This window comes from Protopterus annectens, chromosome 3.part1 (assembly GCF_019279795.1).
Source record: "Protopterus annectens isolate FY-2018-M chromosome 3.part1, PAN1.0, whole genome shotgun sequence".
In the NCBI taxonomy this organism is placed as follows: Eukaryota; Metazoa; Chordata; order Ceratodontiformes; family Protopteridae; genus Protopterus; species Protopterus annectens.
Window position 1 is genome coordinate 1,489,533,341 of NC_056732.1, and position 20,739 is coordinate 1,489,554,079.

Below are 20,739 nucleotides of genomic sequence, written 5' to 3' on the forward strand. Positions count from 1 at the left end.
GAGTTCTAGGATTCATTGATCTGGAAGAAGCAGCCGAGTCAAACCCATTAGTGGAGGAAGAATGAAAGTAGCAACACAGATGGAACATTATGGTGAGTACATAACTTCATTCTTACTTCTGTAATAATCGAAATGTTGTTATATTTACTCTTGGCATCTTGTTAGATGTTTCTATCAGTTTAAATGAAAAGTTTGATTTGTGTCATCTCAGCCTCGTCACGGTTTTGAGCAACAGTTAATTTGTGTAGGTGTGTACTGAGATGTACATTTATATGGTTATCAGATCTTTTAATACATTTGTAATGTGTACCATAACTATAGAGTAAAGTGGTTTGATTTTCTGTATGTGTAGACACACTATTTGTCAGTTTTGATTTAAAGACAGACACTGCTGGTAAATATCAACTTAGCTTTTAAATGTCCCTGATTTTGCAGAATATAATTTTTCTCCTGTTCTTGGTCTGTTCCTCATACATTTTGTGGTTTACCTACAAATTACTGAGGATTGCAGCCAGTAATTATTGACAGGCATTTCAGTTTCAGTCTTTATGTCCTTCAGAAATGCACGCTAATCAAAACCTGTTATTCTAGCAGCTGTATGTACAGTAAACTCTCGGGTAACCGGCACCCATGGGAATTGGTATTTGCAGGATAATTGTAGTTTCTGGTTGCTTGAGAGTTACTATTAAAAATAGGCCTGACTAATACTGTACCCGATACTATTTGTTTGGTTTGACTTGTTCTTGGGTTGGGGAGAGAGGGAGGGAATTTATTCCTGTCTTCCTTTTTAAATCTCTAAAAACATAAGGTACGTTTCTGCAGGAGGGGGGGGGACAGAAAGTGCAACACATGAAAACCGTACTGTATTTCTTCAGTTTTTTTTTTCTGGTTGCTTGAGTTCCGGTTAACTGAGAGTTTACTGTAATTGCAATATTTAAAATCTGTCACATATTTTGGGCCTTTTCTCCACATTATTTTTGCCTTTGTCCTTGTTTCTTGCACTAAGAGGTATGGCCGTTAACCAAATTTTGGTAGAAAAAAATTAATATTAATTTGCACTTTGTGTTTTCTGTTTCTTTAGAATTCGATCGACACGAAATCCAGATCTATGAGGAAGTAGCCAAAATGCCTCCATTTCAGAGGAAGACATTAGTTTTAATAGGAGCACAGGGAGTGGGTCGAAGAAGCTTGAAAAACAGACTTATTGTATTGAACCCCACAAGGTTTGGAACAACAGTACCATGTAGGTTTGCTTATTGTCTGTATGCAGTCAAATGCACTAATTATGTCCATATACATTGTCCTGATGTAAACTGGAAAACAGTCATAGACTAGTGCATTTAAGTGGTTTATGTTTGATACAGTCTTTATATGTGTTAGCAAATTAGTAACTGAAAATGTGCTGTTCAGATTTGTGTAGCAGTGTATGTTGATCACATTATTAATGAACTCTGATCTGGCAGGTAAATAGTAGCATTCACCCACGTGTTTTTTTAACTTAGACAAAGGGTAGTGCCATTACTTGAGAAATGATTTCATGCATAAAGGCAATGCTAAATGTTTTGGTGTCCCCCAGGACTGATAATTTCAAAGTAGCACAGTTGCTCCACAGATTGATATATTTCACAATGGCAAGTAGTGCTTATGTGCTTTATGCATTGGCTTATTTTCTAATAACACTAATTATTATGCCTGGCGTAATTCAGTCACCGTGGTTCCTGCCTTACTGTTCCAGAAGCCAAGGTCTTAACTTCTCATCTCGGGCCAGTGTAAATGTGCATTTTCTTTCCATGCTTGCATGAGTTTTCTCCACACCCAATAAAGCGTGCTGGTTGACTGGGTGCTCTAATACATCTGCAAAGGACCAGTTTACTTGCTCAGTTATTGAGTAAATGGTGCTGCTGATGCTAAATGTTGTTAAAGAAGAATAAATCCAAAAGTAAGGCAAGTACTACCACGCTGTATATGAAGCAACTTCACTTTATTAAAACAATAAAAGCAGTGTCATGAGCGCTTTCGGGTTAATCCCTTCATCAGATGATAAAACACTAATAAAAACATAGTATCTAATACAGTACAACACAACCAATGAAAATCAATAGTTTACCCTCCTTTTTGCTAGAGCTGGTTTTAAAGGGACAAGATCATTTAATCCTGGGGCTTTATTAGCTCCCAGTCTGAGTCCATTGCATCTCTTTGTATTCAGTTTCATTATACAAGTCACCCATTCTTTGACTTCTGTTTGCAACACATATAACCATAAGGGCAAATACATGGTCACTATGCAATTCTATATGCTTGTACAGTGCATCGTGTTCTTTTCTTAACCTTATATCTGATAGATGCTTAAATTCTATGTTTAAGTCTGCAATTTGTTTTTCCTACATAATATGCAGTACACTGTTGACAATTCGCGGTATAGACAACATTTTGCATGTTACAGTCAGCATACATATTCAAAAAGTAATTCTTGTTGGTTCTGGGGTGTATAAAACAATTCCCTTGTAGAATGTGCTTACAGGCTTTACAATGTAGGCATGGATAGGTTCTCTTCTTCTTAATGCCTGAATTTTTAAAATGCATAGGTTCTTGACACAAAATATCCTTCAAATTTTTATTTCTTTTAAAAATAAATCTAGGTTGTGCCCCTACAACTCTAGTTATATTCTCATCTGTTAAAAGAATTCTCCAGTTGTGTCTAATTATATTACATATACCGACTGTATCATTACTGTATGTTAAACTTCTTTTCAAACCTTCATTAGCTTTTTGAACCTGTGCATCTAACTTAGTAGGCCATTTTTACCTCTGTGTAACCATGGTTTTGCACTTTGTTTTCTATAGAGACTGCTGTTGTCCATTTCCTTTTTCAATAAATTTTTACTATAAGCTCGTGCTTGAAAATTATTCTTTAGAGAGTCCAGTTCCTGTATAATGGAATTTTCATTTGTGCAAAGTCTGGATATTCTACAGACGTGTTCCTTGACTATGTGTTGGAATACATGTCTAGGGTGCATGCTGTCAAATCTAAGCATGCTGTTGGTCCAACAAGGCTTCCTATATAGTGATGTCTCTACCTTCCCATTTTCTTTCTTAATAATACTAACATCCAGGTATTCAATAACTGAACTAGAATAATTCAGTGAGAATCTGAAGAAGCTGGTAGTAGACTCTAGATACTTAACAAAGGATGTTAATTATGATGTGGTGCCCCCCCCCAAAAAGAAAACATTGTCCACAAATCTATTGTAAAAGAGAAGGTTGTCTTTCCAATCATGTGCTGCCGCAAATATCACCATATCTTCCCAGTATGCCAGGACTAGGTTAGTATATGTGTTCGCACAAGGCGTACCCATAGTTATACCTTGTCTCTGGCAATAATACTTTGTTCGACAAAGAAAAACATTGTTCTCTAATACTAGTCTTAATAAGGAACAAAATTGTACATTTTCATCTGTATGTATATTACCTTTTTGTTCAGTATTTCTTCTATGACAGTAATACCATATTGATTTTCTTTGACAGTGAACAAGTTCTTTGCATCTAAAGTAACAAACATATAGGAAATGTCATTGTTCTCTTGTAAGTAAACACCCAATGATTCCAGAAATGTAGCAGTATCTTTCAAAATTCTAGAGAAGGTTTGTAACATTGGTCCGAGAGTGCATTCTGACCAGATAGGTCTCATGGGTGGTGTTTTGGTATCCTTATGAATTTTTGGTAAGGCTTTAAAAACTGGGATAGAAGGATGTTGTATATATAAAAATGTCAGCAGCTCATAGTCTATCAAACCATTTTTTCCATGTTAAATATTGGTGCACTTTTTGTATATAAGAATTCACCATTAGTGGTGACAGCTGAAGAAAAATCAGTCTGTCAGCTAGTAACAGATCTATTTGTGTTATAAAACTCTTTGCTAAGTACAACAGCACCTCCCATAGCAGATTTTATAACTATGTTGGTATTATTCTTTATCTCTTGCAGCCCCAGGATTAAATGATGTTGTCCCTTTAAAACCAGCTCTAGCAAAAAGGAGGCTAAACTATTGATTTTCATTGGCTGTGTTGTACTGTATTAGATACTATGTTTTTATTAGTGTTTTATCATCTGATGAAGGGGTTTACCCGAAAGCGCTCATGATACTGCTTTTGTTGCTTTAATAAAGTGAAGTTGCTTCATATACAGCATTTTAGTACTTGCCTTACTTTTGGATTTACTATTTGGATTTTTGGCAGTACTTTTAGTGGAAGGGAGTCCTTTACTTTTTCTTCTTTACTTTGTTGTTAAAGAATGACTGAATTGTAGTAAGAGTGTACATAGTGTGCACAAGAGTGTGTATATGTGTGTAAATATTCTGTACTACATTATCAATCCACAAATAGTCAACACTGAATTAGAAAAGTAAAACGAGCAAGGGTCGGGAGGGTGGGTAATGTGTTTGCCTTGCATGCACAAGGTGCAGGGTTTGAGTCTTACAAGGGATAATTGGCTAGGCTTAAAATGGCTCGCAAGGGCAGTTAGCTTAGTATGAATCTATGAACCTATGAACTACTGATTAGACAGACAATTGTAACCGAGTACATACAGAAGCATAACAAAAACATATAGATTGATAAGGTGATCTGTTTAAGGTGTGTTCAGTACTCAGGTAGGAGAAAAATAAAAAAAAGTTAAGGATAATTGGTAATAATGAGAGACTTGACAAAGAAAGATAGCCAAAGGTATTGAAAGACTGAGGTAGTAAGTTGATATATATTTTGTCTTTCAGTAGCCATTCAGATGTCACAAAATTTCCGTAATCATCCTGTAGTTTAAGCTATAAATGAACTGAAACAGTGCTTGTCTTAAGTTTGAGAGAGAGAGAGATGGATACTAAAAAGGCAAGCTGTGACACACTTTATGGTATGAAAGATAAAAAGGTAACTGAATTACAGATGTGGGAATTGGGTAATGGCACTACTGTTTGACAAAGGTCATCACTGTATTCTTGCATTGAATTCAGATTAGGAGTGCTGTGTAGTTTTTATTTTGATATCTAGCGTACATACACACTATAGAAATAAGTAAAGCATTTTTAGAAAATAAATGTGTAGCAATTATGTGTACAAGAATGATACCTAAAACAGACAGTTTCATTTTTTTTGTAGATATCTTTATAAAGAACATAGTGTGCATAGTTGTGTGTTTTACGGCTATTTAGAGAATGTCTGTTACCTGTGAATCTGAATCCTTCTAGAACCACTGCTGAGAGAAAATGACATTCCCTTTTGGTTGGGGGATACAGGCCACAAGATGAACAGTTGTTGGTGCATATTCATTTGTCACATAGAAGCCTGAACGATGAGCCAGTTTTTCCCTTAGCACCATTTATTGTACATAATCTCATAACAATGACTATTTTTTCACATCTGGTAGGGAATGTAGGTAAAATGCAGAAATCAGTGCAAGGAAGAACACAGGCTCTAGCATGCACTTTAACATGGGTAACCTTAATTTTAAAATAGGTATGCCTATGGGTGCAGTAGTCAGTTTTGGCTAAATGCACCGATCTGGAGGGTAAACTTCATTTTTTGAAAGTGTGCATAGTTTTGTGTGTTTAGTTTAATGTAAAATGGGATAGCAGATTTTGAAAATGTATTTAGTTTCTTGCTTGAGTGATTTGCTAAGTAAAAAGCAGTGAAAATGTGACATGGGTTCAAATGGAGATAACAAGACGCAGCTACATGGGATTTCAGCCTGCCAATACAAACGTGCATTTTCTACTTTCATGTAAGATTTTGATCTGTGTCAGTCAGAGAAATAACTTCCTTTACACAGTGTGTGAGCATTTCTTTCTTGCAACCTGACTTCTTAAACAGCTGAATTAACACAGCAACTTTATTTTTAAACTCAATTTGTCTAATAGTGAGATTAGAGATGTTAGTCATTTACACTTCAGATTTAAAAATGTGGCCTGGATGCTGACTTAGACCTTCCAAAATAATTGTTAGTGCTTATACTTTTTCTACAAATCTATGTCCCAAATTTCAATATGTCAGTACAATTCCATATCTGAAAAGTGAATTGTATCCACACATGATGAATACGTGAAATATAGGCACTTGATGTATGATTAAAATAATGAAAAAGCTTCTCTCACTCCATTTCATGTAATAAAAATTGTTGTCAATAAAATGTGTGTAAAATAATAAGCTTTAAAACCCATGCTTGAAGCTCAACCCACTCAGTCCAAACTTCAATGATTTGACTGAGGGAACTGTTTGAGTGATGAATTTTGCAGCTGTAATTCAGTTATTGCAGGTGCTGTTCAGGCATGAAAGTTTTTTTTTTTGTTTGCCTTATGGCTGTATTCAGCTGTCATTTGCTCATATTTTTATCATATTTATTATCAAATAGTAATGAAGTAGTTGTTTAGGTGAGCCATTCTTTTTATTGAGTTGCTTAATAACACTAATGTTATCAATAGTAGTAATAATATATTGTTCTTCTGGTCACAGATAAAGATAATGCACAAATGACCAAATTCATTCTGAAGGTATCCGCATGAAGATTATGTGACTTAGTGATATTACCATCACTTCTGTTAGCTTCAAATACCATGGAGCTAAAGAATCCCTTTCAGACTGATACCAGTAACGAGTGTTGATATATCCCCATGTTTTTCCTCCCCTACTGTGTTGCATGCTGCATATCAATGTTATCTTAACTGCAGACATATCTCTCTTATAGTCATAATGTAAACAAATAATCTTCCTGATAAATATATTGGAAACAATAGTTACAAAAAGTGATAACAGACCAAAAACTAAGTGAAGTGAATAAGGTATACAAAAAGTTTCCGTAGTACTTTAATGCATTTACTGTAACACTGCACACTTGAGTTTATTTATTTAAAGATAGCAAGTAGATTTGTATGTAGGGCTGAAAGTTAATGTTTACTGAAAGTATGGAGTTTCTTTTATTTTTCCCTGAACTGTTTACCAATGTACCAGTACAAGTTAATTGTACCGTAGTAAGAGAAATGTACAAAGTACAGAGTGGTCAGAGGTAAAATGATTAAGAGCTTGCACTTACAGTTAGCTCATCTCCTTGTAAAAACAGTTGGTAATAAGAAAAACGGCTAGTATCTTTGCAGATGCATGAAAGAATCTGGGTAAATTTCACTCAGAACATGCTGTACAGACTTCTTATTAATTGCTAGCACCTTTAGACATCTTGTATCTCACCTAGAGAACTAGTTATTGGAAAACAAAAATAGCTGATGACTTGGCATATACAATAACATTTTAATTTCCCATGCCTATTCATCATTCTGTCCCACCTTTCAAGCCTGCTTGCTTGAAAAAAGCATCCATAGCTTAAACTAAGGAGATTAGTCCAGAGATCCACTCCTGCAAAAACTGTGGATCGGTATTATCTTAATTCTACATACAATGTGATCAGCACACAATGTTTAAATCAGATGTAATGACAACTCAGTAAAGAAGTATTCTAGGATTTATTTGTATTTAACATGTTGAGCAGCAAGTTCAAGAGAGCACCCGTAATGAAAATGAAGTATAATGCAAAGTGTCAGTCTATGGTAGTGAGCATCTGTGAAACAAAAAATATGCTTCTTTTATAGAAAACGTCTTATGTCAGTATACCTTTGGGATTTCATTTAAAGTAAATCCCTTTGAGTTCAGCTACAGAAGTAAAATAGTTTCTATTCTAGGAGGATTTAGTGCATCATTGTACTGAATGTGACCATACAACTTTAGGTTCTTCATCCGTGACATGTGGCAAATGTGTAAGTGTATGTGTGAGTTTATACACACACACACACACGCACACGTAGGTGTGTGTGTGTGTGTGTGTGTGTGTGTGTGTGTGTGTGTGTATATATATATATGTATATGTATGTATATATATATATATATATATATATATATATATATATATATATATATACCTGTATATAGGTTCCATGAGGATGGTTGATCACGGCTAAGATCGACTTCTGTATTGTTGACTTATTTTATCCAACAATGCATGTTTTCAGAATTGTACAATAAAAGGTAATCCACGGGGAAGGGAAATGTATATAATTAGCAGGGAATGTGAGGGACGCAGGCAGGCTTGACCCCTTGCAAAAACACTGTTAGTTGTGTTTGTGTTCCATGAAGTAACCTTAACGCATCCAGAGAAGTGTCATCAATGTGAAATTTGATGTTATTGTGTTGATTAACATCAAATACATTGATGTAATGCAGAATTGACCATTCCAATTAATTCCATGTATGTGTGCGGGTATTTATTTATCTCCGTCTATCTATCTATCTATCTATGTATCTATCTATCTATCTATCCACATTTTTTTAAACTCTGCAGTGTTTATCTTTCTGCTATTGTCTTGGTGATTATTGCACTTGTCATGCTGAGCAGGAATTCAAGACAACACCCTCAATTAAAACATACTGTAATGCTAATGTAATAGTGAGTACTTTTTGAAACAATGGGTATGCTGCCTGTATATAAAAAGGATCGATTCCTGTCTCACTTTGATATTTTATTATGGAACTTTTAGGCTGTAACCCCAGTGAGCTGAGCTAAAAATAAATCTCCTAAGATTGCTATTCCACTTTTACTGGTGATAGTACAGCACTGTAGTAAACTTGACCTCATTGCTTTAGTTTGTCAAACATTTGGCATGGAAGCTATGGTGTGTTGTAAATGAAAAAAAATATATATATAGTTTTTCCTGATTAAATTTTAGAGGATTTTTATTCTGATGTAATTGAAACTAAGTAAGGAAGTATTCTATGTCAGGACTGTACATGGCATAATGAGAGCAGACGTTTAGCACAAGTACCCACAACGGAAACCAAGAAAAAAGTAGGATATCAGACTGCTGACACAAAGGCATATGAACCAAAAGCTCTGGTGTCTGTCTGTATCTCAGTCTGTCTTTTAGATTTCATCATGGAACTCAAAGATAACAGAAACAGTTGTTGATCTACAAAAAGTAATTAAGGGTTCTTTTCTTTCATAGGTTCATAGGTTTATAGGTGGGTACTAGGCTATCGGCCCTAGGGCCCATACAAGCCTAACCAAAAAATGTACCCTGGCTTTCGCCACCCAAGAAAATTATTTGCCTGTGCCCCTGTCGAGCAGAGCCACAGAAGTGATCCCCGGGGAGAATTTCCCATTTCCCATCCAATCATCAAGATTCTTCTTGAAGAGTGCTAATGAGCTCTGTTTGACATAGATAGGTAGTCTGTTCCAGAGGATGGGAAGTCTCTGGCACAGAAATCTATCCCTCCAGCATGTTCTGTTTATTGTGGTAACAAGGTTAAGGTCCCTAGAGCGTGTAGCTCGGAGGGATTGGGATTTCTTTAAGTGGAGCATGTCCAACAGCTCTGGGTTTGACATAGCTTTGTATGTTAGGCAGAGATCACCCCTGAGTAGGCGATATGCGATGGAGTAAAGCTGTAGTTTTTTGAGACGGTCTGCATAGGGCATCTGTTTGAGGCCAGTAATCCTCTTTGTGAGGTATTTCTGTGGTCTTTCCAGTTGTTGTAGATGTCTTGTGAGATACATACCAAAAGGGGCGTTGTACTCTATAATGGGTCTAATGAGTGATGAGTAGAAAGAACAATGACCTCTTTTTTTCTGGATGAGAATCCTTTTGTGATGAGATGAGCCACATAGAAGGATTTCCTGACCACTGTGGCGATGTGATTATCAAAGGAGAGACTACTGTCCACCTGTGTCCCAAGATCTCTTATCACATTTTGGCATTAAGTAGACTACCAGCTATGTGGTAGTTCATAGGTACAGAGTTTTTACCAAAGGGGATGACAATACACTTTTGGCATTGAGCTTCAGGCCATGGCTTTGACACCAGGTATCTGTCTCAGTGAGGCCCTTTTGTAGTTTGTCCACATCATTAGGAGTTTTGATTATGGCTCCTAGTTTGCAGTCATCTGCAAACTTTGTTAATAAAGACCTTCTGTGTTGGCCTGCACTTCAGAGAAGTAGATACCAAACAGGAGAGGACCCAGGACTGAACCCTGTGGTACTCCACTTGTCACTGGTCTGATGTCTGATTTGGAATCCGCTACTTTCACAGTGTGGGTTCTGTCCGTGAGCCAGTTGGCAACCCATCTTGTGACATAGGGATTTATACCTAGTTTAGTGAGCTTATCTATAATTCCAGAGTGGGGGATGGTGTCGAAAGCCTTGGCGAGATCTAGATAAGCTGTGTGAACCATTTTACCCTCATCTATGGCTTTGGTGACTGCTTCAAAGAAGTCAATCAGGTTTAGGAGACATGATCTGCCTTTTACAAATCCAAACTGAGTAGGGTCCAGAGTTTGGAGATTACCAATGTCTTTGTTTATGAGTTCCATGATGATACATTCCATGGCCTTGCAGACCAGGCTCGTCAGGCTAATGGGGCGGTAGTTCCTGGGATCCGTCGTGGCTCCCCCTTTGTGGAGTGGGATAACTGTCGCAGTGCACCATTCAGTGGGTACAAAGCCTGAGGTGAGGCTATGATTGAACATGGTACTTAGGTAGGGTGCCAGTTCATTCTGTAGTTCGTGTAGAACGCAGCCTGGGATATTGTCAGGTCCCATGGATGCTGTGTTCTTGGCTTTGGAGAGTGTGTTTTTTACCTGTGCAGCCGTGATTATAGGAACTTTGCATTCTTCCGGTATAGAGATGGGCCCTCTAGAGGGTGAGAGGGGGTAAAGTTAGCACTGAACCTATCTGCTAGGATGTTGGCAATATCAGTTGGTTCTGTATATTTAGTGCCATTATGCTGTAACTCAGAGCAGATCTGAGTGTTCCCATTTAGATTCTTGACATAGTTATAGAATGCTTTGTGATTGTCTTTAGAGTCTGTGGCAATTTTGTTTTCGTAACTAGCTTTGGAGGATTTTATGAGGGATCTCAGCTTCTTACTGAGGTTGACCAGGGAGTTCCTCCAGTCATGGGATTTTACTCTTTTGCAACAGTTTCTTTCTTCTGTTGTAGAGTTTGTTTATGGCAGAGGACCACCAGATTGGCTTCCTTTTTTGGAGGATAACATCTTGGTTCTATTAGGGATAGCATGATCCATGCACTCGTGTAAGTGCTTATAAAGTGCATTTGTGTAGGATTCGACAGTCATACCTCTATTGTCCGAATGCATGGGTGTCATGAAGTTTGCCACTTCTGTCTTAAGAAGTGTGAAATTGGCTTTTGAGAAGTTTTTTATGATGGTTTCCCTAATTGGGGCTGGGGGTGGGATGTTGATGTCTAGGCTGATTAGCTTGTGGTCGGATCTGACCAACGAGGAATTGACCTCTGGTGTGGAACACCGGTTTCCCATGTTGGTAATGACCAGGTCTAACATATTGCTGCCCCTGGTGGGGGTGTGAATAAGTTGATCCAAGGCGTTGGAATTTATGAATTCTAGAAAACATTGAGCAAAAGAGTTGGTATGTGAGTAGTTTTCCCAGTTAATGGTGGGGTAGTTGAAATCACCCATTATTAGGGTGTTGCGTTGTACCCTAATACTTTCCAGTGTATCAAGAAATGAGGAGTGTGAATCCTGGGGCATAGTGGGGGGTCTGTAGCAAGCTACAATTTGGATTGCGGTCTTGCCAAGAGTTAGTTGCACTTGGATAATCTCGGATGCATTATGCTGTGCAACTAGCCTGGAGGTGTGGATATCCTTAATGAATATGGACACGCCTCCACCTTTAGTGCTTCTTTCTGGGTTAGGTGGCCGAAAGGTGTGGTATGAATTGAAGCCTGGTAATGCAGGGGTGCTCTCTGGAGCTTTGAACCAGGTCTCTGTCACTGCACAGATGTCAATGTTCTCCATTTTAAGGAGTGCCTCAAGTGAGGTTTAGACTTCCAGCATTGAGTAGCATTACCCTCAGATTTTGCTTGCTTGTACCTGTTACAGTAGTGAATTTGTCATTTGAACCTTGCCTAAAAAAGGCACTATAGGGGTTGCAAGAGTCTTAGCCAGTATCCGGAATCCTAAGGGTGACAGGTGCAGGCCATCTCTGGCAAAGCATCGTGGACTGTTAATCATGTCGTCCCAGGCAGACAAATACTGGATCCCCTTAGAATGACACCAGAAGCTCAGCCAATTGTTGAAGTCAATCATTTTGTCCTTGTACTGTGATATCATTCTGGGTGATGGCAGGATGCTACTCAGGGTTAGGGTCATACCTGCCTGGGATACAAGATGGGAGAGCTCTTCCATGTCTCTTTTCATGTAGTCCAGGGAGGTACATCTCAGGTCATTCACACCAACATGGACAATGACAGTGTCATATTTGTACTTATTGTGGAGTGACCTGAGTGCATGCGTTATGTGGCGGATCCTGGCACCTGACAGGCAGCTGACAGTAACTTTCTCCTTATTTAGTCTAGTGAGTGGAACATCAGTGTGCCTGACTATAGAGTCAGCTATGACTAGAGTGTTGGGTACGTTGTTATGCCTTATGGGCTGTGGTTGAGTGGCACACTGAGTTTGTGGGCTATGTGTCATTTGGGTTGTGTTGGGGGGTGGAGTTTGCTTGCATTGGATGTCCTTGATGCTTGGGCAGGTTTTTATTGAGAACCTCCGCGAATGTAGGTGTGTGTGTTTTGTGTTTCTATGTGTGTGTTTTGGTGGTGTATGTTTTGAGGGACTACGTGATGAGTGTGGTGTGGTGCAAGTGTTTACCTTCTCCTCTTGACTGTCTAGTCCAGTCTTGGGTGAAGAGAGCTTTGCTTCCAGTTTGGCTATATAAGTGCATCTCTCACAGGTTGTAGTGTTGGGTGGTAGGAGGAGAGGGTTGTCTGTGTACATGAGGCAATTGCTGCATTGCCCCAAGATGCCCAGATTCATCAGGTAGACAGGAGAAATCACTGGGAGCTGACCCTTAGACATGCCTGGATAAGTGCTTATATATTAAGTACTAAAAACTACTTTCCACTAGACAAGTGAGGAAAGTTGAGTGCTGTAGTAATTTGCAGCTTATGTAGTGCTTACGAGTTCTGAACAAGTGCTGAGTTCAAAGAAACAGATTTGAGTGCTGAAACTAGAAAACTGGCTAGTTATAAGAAAAAAAACTAAGCTAGAAGGCTTTGCTCCAACACAGAAGGGCTTGGGGGCTCAGAAGCCTACAAATAGTCTATACCACTTAACAGGAAAGGCAGGAAACAAGCTTAATTTTTTTTTTTCTTTCTGTTTTCCAGATGCTCTCTTTGTACACAGTAGGAGTGTCTGAAATCAGAATATGATCTCACTGCACTCAATTGAGTGAGCAAATGAGATGGGCCCAGAAGGAGTATCCAAACACAAATTTACAAGAGGGGCGGGCAGTTTCAAGGCTACTAAGATTAACACCAAAACAAAAACAGGGAGGGTAGGTGGGACTAACTGAAGAGCAGAGTAAAAACTTCCAGTTCAGTTAATATTCCTACAACACAGTTAAATCAATTCAAATACTGTATTATTGTAAAAAAATTGCAGATAAAGGTACTTAAATTCTCTTATACGTCCAGTTGAATACAGCTAGATCTTAGCTGGCCAAAGCTGAGGTTTTTAAGCAGAAAATATTACAAACTGTACCACTTAAATAGGCAAGGACAGGAAATCAAAGAATGTGGCTACCCCACACCTGCAATTACTAGCAAATAATTAAATTCAGCAAGCACTGACTAAACAGCAGAGTCAAAACTTCCAGTTCAGTTAATATTCCTGCAACACAGTTAAATCAATTTAAATACTGTATTTTTTGAAAAAAAGTGCAGATAAAGGTACTTAAATTCTCTTATACGTCCAGTTGAATACAGCTAGATCTTAGCCGGCCAAAGCTGAGGTTTTTAAGCAGAAAATATTACAAACTGTACCACTTAAATAGGCAAGGACAGGAAATCAAAGAATGTGGCTACCCCCACACCTGCAATTACTAGCAAATAATTAAATTCAGCAAGCACTGACTAAACAGCAGAGTCAAAACTTCCAGATCAGTTAATATTCCTGCAACACAGTTAAATCAATTTAAATACTGTATTTTTTGAAAAAAAGTGCAGATAAAGGTACTTAAATTCTCTTATACGTCCAGTTGAATACAGCTAGATCTTAGCTGGCCAAAGTTGAGGTTTTTAAGCTCTGGGGTTCCAGTACAGCCCACCTCTGTATTTGACTCCATTGCATCGCTTTAGCCATTGAAGGCATGGCATTATAGCCATGGCATGTTACAACTGAAAAATATATAAATTTTTGATAACATACTTCTGATATAATGACAGTTCAGTAAAGGAGTATTGAAAGCCTTTATTGTTTTCTGCATGCTGAGCAGAACTTGAACTTAACACTCCCAAATGAAGCCAAATGTAATGCAAAATGTCAGATTTTGGCAGTGAACATCTCTAAATGTACAGATTTAGTGTATCACAGTGAAAGAACATATCTCAATATCTTGGACCAGATGGTTGACACCCCCACAAGAGGTGGTAATATCTTGGAGTTGTTATTACCCAACATGAGTAACCACTGCAGCTTCCCTACAGTGTCATTCTCCCTGGTAAGACCCGACCACAAAGCGGTCACTTTTGAAGTCACTATCTCCCCCCAACCCCCCCACTAGGGTCAAACAAAAAACCTTCTCCAAAGCTGATTACAACCTCCTGAGGGAAGTTATAAACAGCTTCACAGACCTCTCCACCTCCATAGTAACTGGCACATATGTCCAGACCTACACTAAAGTACTGTACGAGCATTAATATTACTGCATGGAATCAGGAGTACCAAACAGGACAAAATCCTCCTCCTCAAGAAAGAGTAAACCTGTCTGGTGGACATCTGTAATAAATGAACTCTATAATAAAAGGAAAAAATTGTTGTCCATGACCAAGAAGAAGGTGCCTAATTAAGCAATATCTCCTTAGCCTAAACAAGCAAATAAAAGCACTAGTGAAATCCTCCAAAGCAAACTTTGAGTTCAAACTGGCCACATCTACTAAAGACAATCATAAGGCCTTCTTCTCATATGTTTGCAATCTCAAAGGAAGAACTCAGATCTGCTCAGAACTGGTGGTCAAGGACACCACATACACAAACTCCACCAATATAGCCAACCTGCTAGCGGACAGGTTCAGTGAAAACATCACCCGTCTTTTCCCTACATCAGTAAATCAAGACATCCCCAGCACCTAACCCCCCCCCCCTTATCTTTATGGAGCAAGTCATCACTGCCCTCTCAAAGCCAAAAAATACAGCCTCCATGGGACCATAATATCCCAGGCTGCATCCTACATGAACTCAGGCAGGAACTTGCAGCTCCATTAGGTACCCTATTCATCCAAAGCCTGAGTGCCGGCTTCATGCCAGCTGAGTAGAGTACAGCCACTGTCATCCCTCTGCACAAATGTGGAGCGTCCACCTATCCAGGAAATTATAGACCCATCAGCCTAACTACCTTGTTCTGCAAGGCCATGGAGCAGATTATCATGGACCTCATTAACAAAGATATTGGCAATCTCCAAACACTCAATCCCACACAGTTTGGTTTAGTGAAGGGGAGGACAGGCCTGTTAAATCTGGTCGACTTCTTAAAGACAGTCACCAAAGCCACGGACTTTGGGAGGAAGGTGCACACTACCCTACCTTGACCTAGCCAAAAGACTTCAATACCATTCCCCGCACGTGTGTAATAGATAAACTCTCTCAACTAGGTATCAATCCGTAGGTTACCAGATGGGTAGCAAACTGGATCACTGATAGAACCCACCTAGTCAAAATAGGGTAAGCCAACTCGAGCAGTAAACCCATAATGAGCAGTGTACCCCAGAGATCGGTCTTGGGACCTCTGTTGTTTGGGATATACTTTTCTGAGGTGCAGGCCAAAACCAGTGGGCTATGGCTGACCAAGTATGCAGACGACTGCAAGCTGGGCACTGTCATCAATTCGCCTAGTGATGTGGACATCCTCCAAGAGGGTCTCACCCAAACAAATGACTGGTGCCAGAAACATGGCCTCAAACTAAATGCCAAAAAATGCATCATCATCCCCTTTGGGGAGAGTGACATCCCCACAAATTATCACATTAATAACAAGGTCCTAAGCACACAATCAGTCGTGAGGGACTTGGGCACCCAGGTTGATAGCAAATTGACTTTTGACCGCTATATTGCTTCCATTGTACAGAAAGCTTTCTATGGCCCACCTCATCAGTAAGGGTATCTCATCCAGGGACAAGAAGGTCACAAGATCCCTGTATTCTTCTCTTAAAAGATCCATTGTTGAGTACAGTGCCCCTTTTGGCATGTACCTCAAAAAGCACGTGCAGCAGCTGGAGAGAACACAGAGGTTCCTCACCAGGAGAATCCAGGGCCTCAAATGTCTACCCTACACAGATAGGCTAAAAGACCTGTCCCTCTACTCAGCCTCATACAGAGTCCTTAGAAGTGACCTCTGTCTGGCATACAAAGCAATCTCTGACCCCCACGTTGATGGGACTACTACATATCCGCAAGACAAGTGGAAACTGAGTAGCCCACACACCTGACCTCAGCCTGATCTGTGACATAAATAGGACTTGTTGGCGAGACAGATTTGTGTCCCAGAGACTCCCCCTTCTGTGGAATAGACTCCCTCTCGACGTCAAGCAGAGTACCAAATTAACCGTTTTAAGCGCAACCTGGATAACTGGATGGGGAACAGAAAATACACCCCTGGGATTCCACCTGTGGCCCTGCTGAACAAGGGCATCAGGTTCTGACTTGTCAGAACATGGGCTAAATTCTTGGCTAGGCTTGTAAGGGCCTCAGGGCCAGTAGCCTAGTAACTTCATATGATCAATCCTGTCTGAGATTTCATTATGAAACTTTCAGAGATTATCAACTGCATGATCAGCCAGGAATAAATGCTAGGATTTCTCTGCCACCCTTAAGAATTATAGTGCTACAGTGGCACAGCTGATAGTGTTGTCACTTCACAGCAAGAGGTTCTGTGGTTCGATTCCTGGTTGTGATGCCTTCTTTGCAGAGTCTGCATGTCCTCTCTTTGTTCATTTGCATTTCCTCTGGGTGCTCCAGTTTCCTCCCACATTCCAAAGACATGCATTAAGTGGATTGGACACTAAATTGGCCATAGGTGTGAGTGAGTGAGTGTGTGAGTGGTATGGAAGAACTGTAGCAGGGCTTAACCACCTGGCAATGTGAAATTTGGCTCAGTATGGCTGTCACTGCTGTAGTGACACCCTGGCCCCATGTGCAAAAATAGGAAAAGGGGTTTATGGGTGGGGTGGATGGATGGATAGTTTGATTGATTATGCTGGTTCTTTTCTCAAACATTTAGCATGATAACTGTGGTGTGTTGCAAATGAAAAAAAATCTGGAACATATAGGAGAATTTACTTCTGATGTTACGAAAACCCAGAATTATTCTAGACCATTCTTGTACACTAATCCATAAAAAGCCAACAAATACCTGTAACTGGAACAGAAGTCCAAGAAAAGAACAAACAGCTGAGCAGTGGTTTACCAATAAAGGGTTGTTTCCTTCTTGCAGCAACTGCGAACTGGAGTGGTTTCTACCATTGTTGGTTTCTTTTGCTGTGGTCTTTGGCTTCCTGGTCAGTTGTTTGTTCAATTCGTGTACACTACATAATCTTCAGCACAGTATCAACAATTGAAACAGTGTAATGCAGAATGTCAGACTGTGGCAGTAAAGGCATATGAACAGTTTCTGGTACTGTCTCTAAAGGACTGTATCTCACTTCATCTTTCAGATTGCATTCTTAATCTTTAAGATGGTAACTAGGCTACTTTGTACACTTAAATCTGCTAATCCAGCCTCGGGAATTTCATTACAGCTCAGTGCTGAATTTGAATTGACCCTTTAGTTGACCTTGTTTGGATAACATTGTACAAGTGAAAAAAATATTTTTCTGTTGAAATAAGTAGGATTTTACTTCTGACACAGTGACAGCTTAGAAGAAAATCCCAAATCATCTTGAGCTCCAGAAAGAATGTGCTATTGTAAGACATCTCTTCTTTACAAGAGGACAAGGTTTTAGATAGAGTATAGCGCTTTATGTTGCTTAAACTGAAACAAAACTGTTTATTCATTTTCAGGATTCATTGGTAAGAGACAGTAAATATCATTTGTGAGTTAAGAAATGAAGAAACAGCTGTGCAGGATTTTAATATACACAAACGTGGTCTTCTCAAATGCCATGGGTGTGAGTAGAACAGGTATAATTACTAGTGCACAGTCAAAAGTATTTGAGGATAAGAATTTATGTAAGGGAAAATATTAGAAAAAATAAACTGGGTCAGAAAGTGCTGGAACAATGATGGGTCCAGAAAAGAAAGCCATGTGACAGGGTCCTGTGAGAAAGAGGAACCAAGATAGAGGAAAGTCAAGTGCTTGCATTGTTTTAATTGAAACTTGCAGTAGGTGTGGCAGTAAGCATATGAGGAAGAATGTGCAGCATTTAATCATTTATAAAGATTCTGTTAGAAAAATTTGCAAAGGTGAATAAAAAGGAGACAAATGTGTTCGAAAGAAATTGCTTGTTGAACATGAACATGAGCCGTGCATTGATAGTGTGAAAATTTTAGTATGATGAAGCCTAAAATCCATTACAAGCAGCGGGACACAAATTCATGACATAAGTAAGACATGCTGAGAAGTAATGGACAAAATATGAATTTTAAAATAGACAGGCATGGAGTGCAGTATTTAAAAAAAAAAACTAAAACTGAAATTTAGAAAATAATACAAGTGTGTCCACAATGTTATCCTCTTCTGCCCCTGGGTGTCAGCACTGGACTGGAAATTGCTGACATGAATATAAGAACAAATGTACAGTTCTTGTCACGTAGTTGCATTTAAAGGAATGACTTCTAAAATTTTGCCTTACTTGCCTACCGAAAAACTTGGATTAATGAAGCAAATTTACAGTATGAAACAAAGGAGCGTATGTGAACTTTCACAAAGACAGACATTGATATTATTCATAGCTATATCAGTGGCATCTGCCTCTCTAATTTCTCCATATCTTTTGAGTTTCTAATACCATGACTGGAATGGACCCCATTCCTAAGTCAAAGTATGATTAAAGTTCTTGAAGTTAGTATTGTTTTCAGTCTTTGATGCCAGCCAGAAGTGCTCTTAGTGTTCCCAGTAATGTCTCCTCATGCAATTCATACAGAGTTACATGTTTTGGTAACATATCTAAATACAATTGTCGATTCTTTTTTATAAGACCTGTTGCTCCTACTACTGTTGGAACTGTCTGGGTGTCTTTCTTCTACATTGCTCTCATTTCTGCCTGCAAATCCTGACATTTTATGACTTTGTCTCTCTCTGTATGCAAAACACTGTAGTCCCTGGGTGTAGAGATTTCAATTATCAATGCTGCTCTTGTCTTCTTTTCATGGACCATTATGTCTGGTTTTCAAGCATCTATCTTTTGAACTTGGTAATGGGTGATCCCATGTGATATGGACTTCTTCATTTTTTATAATGCTTTGTGGCTAATGTTTCCAGTGTTTCTCAGCTACGCCATTGTTATAATGTTTGCACAATCCCCCAGTGCAACAGTCTTGCTACATTATTAAGCCTTTCAATATACAGTCCTTCTGCCATTAGTATATCACAACTGCAACAGGGTGTGCAACTGCTTCCAATTCTGTTTTACAAAACCTACATTTGTCTGTTTCTCTCACATTTTCAATGGACTTTATAAATCAGCGTGTACATAGCCTACTGTCTTGAGCCTCCAATATTAACCTTTCATGTTTTGGTTTGAATTCGCCTTTCCTTAAACATTCCTGCATTCGATCCTGATCAACATGAGGTTCTTCCAGGAGTTTTCTATACTTGCAACTATTTTTATGCATTTTCCACATTTCTTGCCTTCTCATCTGATCCTTCACCTTATATGCTTTCTTTTGGGGTTTTTTGGCGTTTTTTTGGCACTTTCAGTTGCTGCCTGATTTTTATCTACTTCTGGTTTGATTTCCATTCTCACTTGATGTCGATATGCTTCTGCTAGACTTAAGAAAGGAAGTTATCTTAGATTTATTCCCCTCGTGTTTCAAAATGTTCACTATATTTGGGACTTGTGAGGTCTGCAGATAATATATGCAGTCCCACAATTGCAGATCTATACACGTAATCAGTTTTGAGTAGGCCCAGCTTGAATTTGGTTCCTAGATGTCAATGCTGTTTTCAACTATTCCTTACTAAGTTGTATTCACATTTGTTCATGTTTTATTGTTGATCCTTCATCAATTCCCAAATATTTATACACTCCTTCATGCGCAAGTTCTTTTATATCACATCCTTAACACAAACTGATATTTTCTTGGTGCTGCAGCTTTCCTGTTTTAAAGGTTGCTTTTGCACACTTATCAAGACCAAATGACATGCTTATGTCATCTGAAAAAGTTTTGACTACTTGCACTTGTGCTTTCAGTTCCTCACCTGATGAGCTGTACAGTTTTAAATCATCAACAAAGAGAAGATGAGAAGTTTTTACACTTTGTTGCTTTCTGGGAGCCAAATTATACCTATGACCTAATCTGTTATGCATACTGCTTAATGGGTTAAGGGCAACACAAAAGAGCAACGATGGCAGAGAGTCACCCTGGAATATTCCCCTTATATATAGGATGGCGCAGTGGTGCAGCGGTAGCATTTTGTCACCTCACAGCAGGAGGTTTCCAGTTCAGTTCTCGGCTGGGGTGCCTTT

The 20,739-nt window shown here is 38.9% G+C and overlaps 1 protein-coding gene across 3 annotated transcripts in view; it reads left to right on the plus strand.

Annotated features, from left to right (window-relative positions):
- PALS2 (protein associated with LIN7 2, MAGUK p55 family member) overlaps positions 1 to 20,739 on the plus strand; it is a 1,432,251-nt gene that overhangs the window by 1,259,781 nt on the left and 151,731 nt on the right. For all 3 annotated transcript variants that reach the window (XM_044067549.1, XM_044067552.1, XM_044067550.1), the window contains one exon: positions 1,082 to 1,243. In XM_044067549.1, coding sequence (XP_043923484.1) covers positions 1,082 to 1,243 — 162 coding nt within the window. The remainder of the gene's footprint in view (positions 1 to 1,081; positions 1,244 to 20,739) is intronic.